The sequence below is a fragment of the Labeo rohita genome, chromosome 17 (assembly GCF_022985175.1).
Source record: "Labeo rohita strain BAU-BD-2019 chromosome 17, IGBB_LRoh.1.0, whole genome shotgun sequence".
Classification (NCBI taxonomy): domain Eukaryota; kingdom Metazoa; phylum Chordata; class Actinopteri; order Cypriniformes; family Cyprinidae; genus Labeo; species Labeo rohita.
In genome coordinates, this window is record NC_066885.1 from 17,964,338 (window position 1) to 17,976,731 (window position 12,394).

General features: G+C 38.4%; 1 protein-coding gene across 5 annotated transcripts in view; it reads left to right on the top strand.

The window, feature by feature from the left end:
- The first annotated feature begins 557 nt into the window (after positions 1–557).
- qkia (QKI, KH domain containing, RNA binding a) overlaps positions 558–12,394 on the top strand; it is a 73,633-nt gene continuing 61,796 nt past the window's right edge. For all 5 annotated transcript variants that reach the window (XM_051134200.1, XM_051134203.1, XM_051134202.1 and 2 more), the window contains exon 1: positions 558–951. In XM_051134200.1, coding sequence (XP_050990157.1) covers positions 807–951 — 145 coding nt within the window. In that variant the 5' untranslated portion in view covers positions 558–806. The remainder of the gene's footprint in view (positions 952–12,394) is intronic.

Below are 12,394 nucleotides of genomic sequence, written 5' to 3' on the forward strand. Positions count from 1 at the left end.
GAATAACACCAACAAGATTTATATACTATATATTAATTTTATATTTAAAATTGCATTTAGACTGTACTGCAAAAACGTTTGCACGTTCGGTAATGAGTTGCACGCCTACACATTTTAACGCAACGTACGTTCACGTACTTGCCTTAAGTACATTCCAGACTTAAACAAAAAATCACATTACACGCAAAACCGACTGTGCAAATCAGAAACACACATAAAACGATTTAATTATAAAAAGCAACACACCATGAAATGCCAAGCCCTATCAAAACACGCAAGGCAAACACTTGTTGTCACAGACATGTTGTCACAGCGTTTCACAATATATCATACCCGCCGGTGACTCCTAGCGTTCTAGAGCCTGCATGCTATTGGTTCTAATCTCTGTCCATCATATCAGCCGCTGGTTCATGTGGTTAAAGCACTAGCCCCGCCTCCCCAGATCTATGCGCTGATTGGCCACCCGACGCGTCCGCGTTGTGCATGCAGCCAATGGGAAAGAGGCGGGTCGGGCGCTCTCGGAGGTTCCTCAGCGAACGCACACTGGTGGCAGTCCGGAGCGGCAGCGCGAGCTCAGTACAACGAAGAGAACCCAACGAGTCCACATCGCGCGACTCTAGCGAAGGGAGAGAAAGAGAAAGAAAGAGAGCGAGCCTGCACCTTAAAATCAGCCGTTATATCTGGAGAGGGTCGCCGCAGCCTGGAGGGGGAACGAGGGATTTGATTAGCCACCGTTATTTTTTTCTTTTGTGTTTTCTTTTTTTTTTCTTTTCTGGAGAAGGGATTGTGAGCGTTTGTGTGCAAAGATGATGGTCGGGGAGATGGAGGTGAAGGAGAGACCGAGGCCGAGTCCCGACTATCTCATGCAGTTATTGAACGAGAAGAAGCTCATGACGAGTTTACCCAACCTGTGCGGCATCTTTACACACCTGGAGAGACTCTTAGACGAAGGTACGTGTGTGTAAACTTGAACCTCGAGTGTGTATGTTGTGTTTCACAACTTCACAAACTATCTGTCTTCAGCGAAAGATACTCAAAACGATGGTTACGGTTTCTGTTTCAAAGTAGGTTTGCATTTTAGGCTTTGGTTTTAAACGGACAAACCGCTTTGGACAGTATTTAACCGTTCGAATTTCAAAAGTAACGTTATTTTCTGTCCCGTCAGTTTGTGTGTGAGGGTCGCTAAGTTAGCGCTGTTAGCAGTCTGCTAAATCAACAACTTTTACCCGTCGTCATATTTACTCGCTTTTACTTCTTTAGCACCAAATGTAAGGTCTTTAAGAGTTTACTCTTTCTCTAGAGGTTTATTTTGTTTTGTAAACGACATACTACTAGGCGTTCCAACGGTTCATAACTTGTTTTTGGGTGGAAGTGACGTTAGCCTAAGTTAGTAGCCGCACACAAGAAACTTAACGTTTATTTATCGATTGAAATCGCTTGATTTTTTTTTTACAAGGGTATATTGTAATATATACGTACTCACAACAAAGGATTTAATCAGAACAATTAGTTGTTTGTTTGCAGATTAAGATTTTTTCCCCTGAGGCATTCAGTTGAGTTTTGCATGAATGCGCTTACGGAGAAGGCGTGAGAAATGTCTATCCACATCTGTGTTAATAGTACAAAATAAACCACTGTTTTTATTCCACATATCCTTGCGTATTAATTTTTACCATGCAACATGTAAGGGAGAAAGCCTGCCCGTGGCTGTGATATGCAGCAGGTTTCTCTCAATGCAGCTTGTGCATCTGCACCATCACTCATTTCTCTTCACACATGTTGTGCGTTTATTTACACTCGTTGTTTGTATCTGAAATGCATGCAGTTTCTATTCAGGCTTTAATCTCCTTCTGTTTCGATCCGTAGAGGTTTAAATTCCCCCTTTACACTTACACAGTATCCGTCTGTATTAATTTCATTAAGTGCACAAACGCTCGTACTATTGACATGCAAACACGCGGCTCTGTTTGTCTTGTAACAAAGAGCAGCCGCAAAATCTGCCGCAATGTTATCCAATATCATCGTTGTTTGCGCTCGTATTCTATCAGCGTGTTGCTAAATCACCCTCTGCGTCACCGGATAAACTAGTTTGGTTTGACTGATCACAACTTCACATTCCGATACACAACACCAGAAACCACACTTTAGATTGGAAGTTTGGTTTGACTTTGTCCAGGCGCACAGCTGAACTTCTGCCAAGTTCACAACTGGACTTGTCTCTTTTTTTTCTCCCTTTTTCTTGTTTAATATGGATTTACAATTTAGTTTTTGTTTTATATATGATAACGCATTTTAAAGGGATAGCTTTTGCCAAAAAATTACAATTCTGTCATCTATTCAACAAAGGACTTTTTTGAGGAATGTTGGTAACCAAACGGTGCCCATTGACTTTCATTATATGTAAAACAAAACCCACATTTTTTCAAAATATGCTCTTTTGTGTTCCACAAAAGCAAGTGTAGAATAGTTTTGGAATGAGAATTTTAATTTTAAAGTTTAGCATTTTTAAGGTTTTATTATGTAGGCTTATGAGCTACCAAACTATTGAAGTTCTTACACCTACAGTAGGACTTTTTTTCCTCTCTCTATATGCGTAAATGGCACAGATGTGTTTCCTTCAGAAGTCTTCCTCCTGGTCCTTTAGTGTCTCCATGAGAGACTTCTCATGAAGCTGTGTGCTCTGACACCAAATAGCGAGGTGTTAGTTCCTCCTGCAGTGATACAGCCCCTTGTTTGTGTATCTGGACTCATTCTGCTCTGTTTACCTGAACTTTGCTCTTCTCTTTCTGTAATCTGTTCTCCTCAGTCCACTCAAAAATGAGCTAAAACCGCAGAGGACAACTTCATCCTTACCTTTTTTTTTCTTTTTTTTTTCCCCTTTGACACACATTTCTTTGAACACACATGGTTTGGACTAGGTGTAAAATCTCTGCTGCGCTCAGCTGAATTTGCATACTGATTTGGCAATGCAAATGAGCAGCTCAGGGTGATGTGGGCCAGTCGTGTATTTGTAACGGTAAATACTCAGACTTAATGCGTAGGGAGGGAAATTTGTACAGCTACACACAGCGACTGCTATCTTTCCTGACCTCTGCTTTACATCAGATTGATATGGGGTTTTAAATGCCTGATACTGATGTCTAGACAGCAGGGAGATACAATGCCATTTTAGTCATGTATATTTTAAAAAAAAGTCCTGAAAAGTGCTCCATTTTGACTGTGTATTGCACTGATCTAAGATCAGGTTTTGCTCCAAATCTGTGCTGTCACAGGTTACAAGGACGAGAATGTAGATTAGCTGAAAAAGGCATTAGCAGAGATTGAACAGAAGGTTAGACATGATAGTATTTTAGGTATTTCATTAAGCATGACTGTTATTATTGTGCAGTTTTCAATGCGTAAATAAAGCACAGACTTAAAAGCGTTTCGATGCAACTTCACACTTTTCTGCTGGATGAAAGCGAGACAGTGCATGAAGGTTTGGAGGTGAAATGTGGGAACGCTCTCTCAGTTGTCGTCTTGTAAGAGTTCTCATGACAGCTGTGCACAAACGCTCATAACTCGAATGGATCGTGTGTGTTTGCAGCTGTTGTCATGGCAAAGGAAAACCAACACCCTTACGTCTCCCTCGTCACCCTTTCTGTTCCCTGCACAAGACAACTGCTCTCCCTCTCTCTCCCCCCACCCGCACTGCGTGAGCGTGTGTCAGGCTGACGAGAGAAAGACAGGTTTGCAGCGTGCTTGTGATCTTCAGAGGTGACCCTGCGGGTGTTTTTAGAGCTGTCTTTGATAAGTCGGTGGCAGCTGAGTCCAGTGCCAGAGCTCAATGCAGGCAGTGTTCAGAAATGGACACAGCGATGGAAGGAAAGAGTCAAGGTTAAAGATTGTGATTTCTCACGGTCATACAGGTTGTTAGGCAATTATCCCGTCTTGAAATGGTTTATGCTTTCTGTGGCTCTACTAAATACGCTACCTGTCAAAAGTTTGTTTTTTTTCAAAAGAAAGAAATTATAGAAATTAATACTTTCAGTTAGCAAGGATGCTTTAAATTAATCAAAAGTGATGATAAAGATATTTATAATGTAAATGCTGTTTTTCTGAACTTTCTATTCACCAAATAAACCTGAAAAAATTCTACTCTGCTGTTTTCAATAATAATAATAATAATAATAATAATAAATGTTTTTTGAGCAGTAAATCAGCGTATTAGAATGATTTCTGAAGGATCATGTGGCTGCAGTAATGATGCTAAAAATTCAGCTATGAAATCACAGGAATAAATTACATTTTAAAATATGTTCAAATAGAAAACAGTTATTTTAAACAGTGAAAATATTTCAAAATTTTACTGTTTTTGCTGTACCTTGAATCAAATGAATGCAGGTTTGGTGAGCAGAAGAGACTTTAAACATTAAAAATCTTACTGTTCAACTTTTGACGGGTAGTGTATTTACCGAATTTTCAGCAGCCTTTACTCCAATCTTCAGTGTTACACGAACCTGCAGAAATAAATATGCTAGTATGCTGACATTTCTTAATGTTGTAAACAGTTTTGCTGCTTAATATTGTTATGTAAACAGTTTAAAAGAACAGTACTTATTTAAAATAACAACATTTTGTAATATTAGAGCTGTTTACTGCTACTTTTGGTAACTTGAAAGCATCCTAGAATAAATGAGTATTCATTTTTCAACAACAACCCAAAAATATCTTACTGGCCTGATGGTTTTTTATTCTTGATTCTGATTGGTCAGTGAAGTCAGTATAAGATGTACTAATACCAATTCCCCACTTCATCAATGATCAAGAAGTAATTTCTTCATTAATTTTAGCACTGTGAAAATACAGTAATTGAGATGCAACATTCGTATTTGAGGTCATTCCAGGTGCTAACAGGAAGTGATTCTTATAGGCTGGGGCCCATGGGACCCCTTACAGCATCTAGTTTAATTAGCTAGCTAGATCCATTAGCTCAGGTACTCTGCTCGAGCCAGGGTTCAGTAGAGTGAGTGTGCAGATAATTTTATTCTCTCTATCTTTGTTTCTCTCTCTTTTTCTATGTCCTGCTGGGCGGTGATAAATTGGATAGCAGGAAGAGGTTGACAGGGTTAGCGCAGGGAACAGAGGAGTCTCGGTCATTTTCGCTCCACCCCCAACCCCCCCCCAGTGGCGGCGTGTGTGTGTGTGGACTGGCCCCTGACTCGGCCCTTGTGTGGCCCCTGATAAAGTCATGTCTGTGTGCGTCAGGCTGTGCCCCTTTATCAGGGGGGTCTCTCTCACGAACACAGGGGTTTCTTATCAGACTCTTCCCTGCCAGCACCACTGTCCGCTTGACGCCACACAGGCACCAGCACACAGCCTTTAACCACTTTTCCATCTGCGTATAGTGAAGAACTTTAGTTGGTACAGTTGCAACATTTCGGCCCTCAAGTTCTCTTTCAGCCACCGTAGCTGAGAGCGTGATAGGCTGAAGATGATGCAATGATTCAGACATGGTCACTAACTTCCTAACTACACTCATACTCATGTGCTTCCCGTAGGAGAACAGCAGGGCTTTCATGGGCCAGCTCACACAGGAACAGACTGATTCAGTGTTTTTGGAATGGGAGGAGTCCTTTTCATAAGAAGCGAAAAACAGTCTCTTAACAAAAAAGTCATGCTTTATAGCATAAGACAGCATGTGTGTGTCTGTAGTTTAACTGCGAGGAGTTCTACTGTGGTTAGGAGAATCTGTCCAGGAGCGGTTGGTGTTTATCCTCTCTCTCTCGCTCGTTCCGGAGCGGGGGGAAGGGCCTCACCCTTTCACATTCCACGACTGCCTGAAATATCTCCACACCCCTTCACACTCCTCTTTCATGCCATTTCTGCACTGTTTTTCTCCGTTTTACAACCAGCAGCTTGGAGACACCGTGTTTGCCTTTGCATTTTCCCCGAGTTCTCACACTCTTAATTGAGCAACAGAGGAATTGTTTGGCTAAATCAGACAGTGGTATTCCTCGGTGCTCATCTACACATTCATTAAGCAATTGAATGTGTCTAATGTTTGTTCTGTCTCTTTAAATGCTTTAATTAGGCATAATTATGATCACACTTGTTACTTAGCAGCTGGAAAATGGTCCTTGAATTGATCTACGTGGACTGTGGCCGAGGTGGTTTTGTTTGACTGTCTCACTCTGTGATTTCAACTATTCACCTCCAATTTGCTCTCAGCAGCAGATAGGCAACACCGCAGGTTTTATTTCACTGCAGAAATTGGTGTCTCCAAACCAATGTGTTTTTTTTTTTTTTTTTTTTACCCCCTCCTCCATGTCTGTTTTGAGTGTTGCCTAATAGAGGGCCAATCAGAGTGAACTGTGCACCAGCCCTCATGGGAGAACACAGATGTCATTGTGATATAAGTGGGTTATTTGTTTCTCTTTTCTAGAGCAAACGTTGTCAGACTGATTCCAGTCAAAATATCATCTGTAGTTCCTGTTTTGTCATAATGCTTACTTGCCAATAATATACTTCTGTATATTTCTCTCTTTCTCTCTTTCTCTCTCTCTCTTTCTCTCTCTCTCACTCACTCACTCACACACACACACACACACACACGCGCATATGTGGTTTATGGAGACGCTCCATAGGCATAATAGTTTTTATACTGTACAAACTGTATTTTCTATTGCCGTACCCCAACCCACTTAAACCTAGCCCTTTTTTTTTTTTTTTTTTTTTTTTTTTTTTTTTTTTTAATCCATCCATACCATTTAGTATTTTTTTTTATACTTTTGTTTATACAGGAAGTGTCTTCATAAACCATGTTTATGTTCTAGTAATCTTCTCATTATACACATTCATTATCACATTCATTAATCATTATACATGTCCTCATAAACCATATATGTGACCCTCATAAACCATATATGTGACCCTGAACCACAAAACCAATCGTAAATACCATGGGTATATTTGTAGCAGTAGCCAACAATACATTGTATGGGTCAAAATTACAGATTTTTCTTTTATGCCAAAAATCATTAGAATATTAAGTTTTCATGTAGTTGCATCTCGGCCAAATATTGTCCTATCCTAGCAAACCATACATAAATGGAAAGCTTATTTATTGAAACGCATGACTGGTTTTGTGGTCCAGGGTCACATATACCAGAACACAGAGGAAATGTTCATGTACATTTTTATTTATTTGTTATTTGGTTACATGCACATAAATATGCACAATATATCTTGAATCTCCAGTATTATTTTTTTAATTTAGCAGTAAGTTTAATTGTGGATTCTCATTTCTGCTAACAAACCCCCCTCTCTCTGTCTCTCCCTCTCTCTCTCTCTCCCTTTTTTAACTAGTCAACTCAAATGTAATTAAAACATGATTCAAGCAACTCTTTCTGTATTAACCCTCTAGTTAAAGAAAATTCTATTCCAAGTGCATCACACATGAAGTTGTCAACATGATGTAAATGTTAAACAAATCACTTGTCAAATATCTTTGCAGAAAAGATGCATGATCTACAACTACATCTTGTACATCTTATACTTACTGTATGGAAGGAAATAATACAAATACTTGAAAAAAAAAAAGTTATTTCAAAATGACTGAAGGTATAACACCAGTAGACTATTAACTATTAATGTTCAGTAAAAACAATGAGCAGCAGCTTTCAGCTTGTCACCATGATGCAAACATGAAATATCAGACACACAGTAGTAGTTCTTTAGTGTTTTTTTTTTTTTTTTGTTAAATTGCGCTGCTTTTCCATTATTTTTTTTCTATGTAAACATGAATGCATTCGACTGTTGCACTCTTGCGTCTCTTGCAGCATCTCATGCATGAAATGGCACTATAAAAACGCAACGGTTAAGTTAAAAGAATTTCACTCCCATTTTCTTGTATGTTTTTCCTATTACGTTGCATGCGTCGCATCTGTTAAAAGCACATTCTGTGTGAATGGTGCCTAGCGATATGAGTGTGTCACACGTGAACGGTTAATCACGTGCGCTGACATGGTTGGATCGTTCTTTTCTCTTTACTGTTATCATTGGCGTATTGTCAAAGTGTCTAATTCTAACGTTTGGTAATATTTCCATTCAAAATCACGATTCTTTGATTTCTAAAAAATAAAATTGTGGAAAAACAGTAAATTCAAATGAATCGATAAAATCTGAAAAATCACCCAGCCTAATATACAGCATATTCATGTTTATTGTGGACAGACAAACTGTTTTTCATAATCTTGTTGTGTCGTACCTGGTTAGGACACTGTGATTCATCTGAACACACAGTAGCATTCCACATTCTTCAGCTTTTGTATGTATAAAAACACGTCAACATTGTGAAACCAAGACCAATATTCTAGAACAACCATTGATTATTTCTAGAGCAACAGATACAGAACAGCTGTTCCACTCTGGGCAGATGACTGTGTGTGTGTGTGTATTCTAAACTGAAACCCTATTCGCTGAAGCTTAGTCACCTGTTGTAATTTTAACATTCCACTACAGCCAACTGTGTGTGTGAGAGAGAGCAGGAGAGAGATTTCTGTTTCGCTGTGGATGTTATGTCGGCCTCCATCAATCCCTCTGTCAGGCACAACAGAGAAGCCACCACCGTCCTTTCGTGCAACACAAAGCTTTGTCTTTGTCTGCTAGCTCCTCGTTACGCTCCTGCATTTGTGCTCAATTAGCTCTTAAATGTGTCAAAAACAAAAGCGCATCATGGGAGAGGAAGACCATGCCACGGCAGTGCTTTGTGAGGAGGGTTAGCACGCTAGTGGGGTCAACAGATTGATTGTGTGCACGGAGAGAGCGATGGCAGGGTCGAACAGAACCGGGTGGTAGAAAAGAGAGAAAGAGACATGGAAAGACAAATAGTACGTGTTGTGAATCAGGTCACCCTGCATGGAGGGGGTGGGCGAGTGTCTGTGTGGTTTCACAGGGTGTCTGTGCCTGGACAATGAAGCATTGTGTGTTCAACATTGCCCTCTCACACACATGACATCACTGCTACAGCATACGGGATGCGACCTCGGTTACAGTTTCCTGTTTGGGCCTTTTGCAGCACCCGTGTGACCAGTGCAAAGCTGATTGTGTGAGGCTTTGCATTCTTTCAGTCTTTAAACTTTCAACAGATCTCATAACAGTAGCCACACAAAGCATTGATAGAGACCGTAAATGAATTTGGTTTTATGACTGAAGTGATAAGACTGATATGAATGCAAGCCTATGTGTAAGCATGCTCTTTCAAAGGAAACCATAAACACATTCTACACACATATGCAGCTGCAAATGCGTGCTGTGCTGTCCTGTTGAACGTAAGTAACTTGTGATTTCACATTAACATGACAGCAACAAACCACAGACCTTCAGATGACTGTGCTAATAAGTAGATGTTAGTCAGGTATCTTGGCAGGATTCTCTTTAAACTGTTGTTTTTGTTGTTGTTTTTTCAGTGTAAAACTCATTGGTCTGATTCAGTGGAATGATATTTATTACAATGGGTCTGTGCGTATAAAAATATGCCTTTATATTTAGTAATAGATTTAAGGGAACTACTGTTAAAAAGCTTGGGGTCAGCAAGAAATTGGTTTTAATACTTTTATTCATCAAGCATGCATTATTTTGATCAGAAGTGACAAAGACATTTTTAATGTTACATAAGTTTTTCATTTCAAATAAATGCTCCTCTTCTGAACTTCCTATCAATCAAAGAATCTTGAATAAAATGTATCTTGGTTTTTACAAAAATAGTAAGCAGAAGTTAATATCACATCTGTTTACAGCATTGATGATGATAAACCACCAAATCAGCATATTATAATGATTTCTGAAGAATCATGTCACACTGAAGACTGCAGTCAAAGAAATAAATTACAAATTTTAAAAAATATGTGAAATTAGAAAAGACATTTTAAACTGAAATAATATTTTACAATTTTACTGATTTTACTGTTTTGTGATCAAATGAATCCAGCCCTGGAGAGCAATTTGTTCTTTTAAAACCCACTCAAGTTTTTTTTTTTACTGAACCCAAACTTTTAAACCGTTTTATTCATAGAGCCTTGCTGTGCAAAACTGACAGTTTTATAAATGGATACACAACAGTTAAAGTTTGATTCACCTGGTTAATGTCAGTTTGATGTAGTCTAGGTTGCTTGTTTAGTTTTATTCATGTCCATGTATTTTGCCCATCTTAAAATTAATGAATTTGATCCAATATGTTGGGCCCTTTGAAATCCATGTTATTTTATTTTTTTCTGTTTTTGCTTTTCTGGACGTTTTTTTAGTGGTTACAAGAAAGGTTATTAATCAAAAAGCATGTCAAATGAATTAAAATCATAAAACTTAAACAATTTAAAATCTATTTATGAAAAGTTTAACAAAAATTACATGTATAGGGCCCTATGAAATGTTTTATTTTGTTCAAAGTTTCTGTTCTGTTCTCAAATTCTGTTTTAGCATGTCTAATTTAAATGCTTAAATTCTTACAACAGCTCGATGAAAACGTTTTTTTTTTTTTTCTCAGAAACTGTGTTGTGTATTTACATTTTTCTTGTTATCAAAAGGCATATAACATTAGTTTAATTTATCTTTTAATTAATAAAAAGTAAACAAATGCGCAATTCATTAACACAGAGACACGCAGAACAAGCAAAATTCATATTTATTTGAAGTGTAATGACCTACTTTTGATTAATTCATCTGAACTTTGACAAATAGACCAATTATTGGTTTGTAAACATTCGGGATGCGCACGCATCATGGTTGCAGAAAACCCAGGAGAGATAGCCTTTACGGCTAGAGAATTACAAAATGGTGGTACAAAATAGTTACATTTAAAAAGATTGTAGGTTATGTTGATGTCTTGCATATCTGAAACAGGGAAGACATTTTTTTGTGGGTGGAGCCTATCTGGTGACAGAAAATGACTGCTTTTTAAGTGGCAGTCAGTGGAGCTATGGAGTAAAATAATAATAAAAAAAAAAAGGTCAATTTAATTTTAGATTTCAAAATTCTGACTTTATTCTTGCAATTCCAAGATTATATCTCACAATTCTAATAAGGAAAAACAACTCGTCATTCTCTCTTTTCCCCTCAGCTCAGAAAAATGTTAAGAGAAGTAGGTTTAAATAATGTCATGCTGTAACTGTAGGGCTAATACACTAGGGGACTAATAATGTCTCCTATGAGCAGCGTATGTGAATATAATGGACCTATTGTTTAAATAAAATTTATGCTTTAAAATTAGAGTAATCATAGCAGTTTCCATCCATAGTATCTGCTTTTAAATGTATTCTTTTAGCTTCAAATGGCGTCTTTGACAGTATACTATAAAAATTATTTGCATTCTGATTTTGACATCAAAAGGCACGAAACATTTTTCTTTTACCTCCACTTTTTACCAGTGTTTTTCTGCAACCACTATGCACGTGCAGTTGCAAGTGATGTAACTGACGTCTACTCCAGATTGGTCTATTCTATGACATTTCATGTTAAACTCTAAATTCTGTTTCTATAACTTTATATTTTGTGACGGTTTTTGCATTGTGGAAATCATAGTGCCCTAAATATGCCAGATTGGTTGGATGCATGATATTTGATCATAGTTAACTTGATCATAAAGAGTTGTGAACAATGTTTTGAACTAAAGTCACAGTGTATTTCCACTGCCTTACGGACAAAACCAGGTGTCTCTACCTTCCTTTTTCTATCTCTTCCTGCCTCCTATTTTATCACTTTCCCTCTTTCTTTCTGTGCCAGAGGGCTGCAGCTCCTCTCTTTAACTAAAGACTGTTGCTCGCATTTAAAGCCTGTTATGGCTCTGTCTGTTTGCATTAGTCAAGAGTCTCACACGCATGCCGCTTTGTTACGCTTTCTTTCCATTTTCTCTGCATCTTTCTGTACCTCTCCTTAGAGCGGTCAGCTGAAAACTTACAATGGACCGAACTCATTGTGACACATGCTGGGGCACAATTAATTTAACTATTTTTTCGATCTCTCTCTCTCACCCACACAAAAATTTCTGTAAATATTTGTTTTTATTTTGCTTGCCGTAGGCACTCTCATTTTAATTACAGAACCTCCAGGTAGCGCCGCTCTCTGATTGGTCCTTGGATTTTGAAGCAGAGTTTCACTTCAGAATGCCAATGAACTGGTTTTACACATCTACTGATCTGCACTGCATGACTGGAAAGTTCCTTGATAAGTATCTACCTTATCGCTCTTAGTACAGGTTTCGTCTTGTGACATGGGCGGCACAGGATACCTAAACATTAGACTGAACCATCAGAGTGGCGGAGCGAGAAATGTTCTATAATATACTACTGTCTCGCTCTTTAATTTAATAAAATCGGTTTAACCTGTCTTCAAAGCTGGCAGGCCGTCTCCTTCCTGTCGC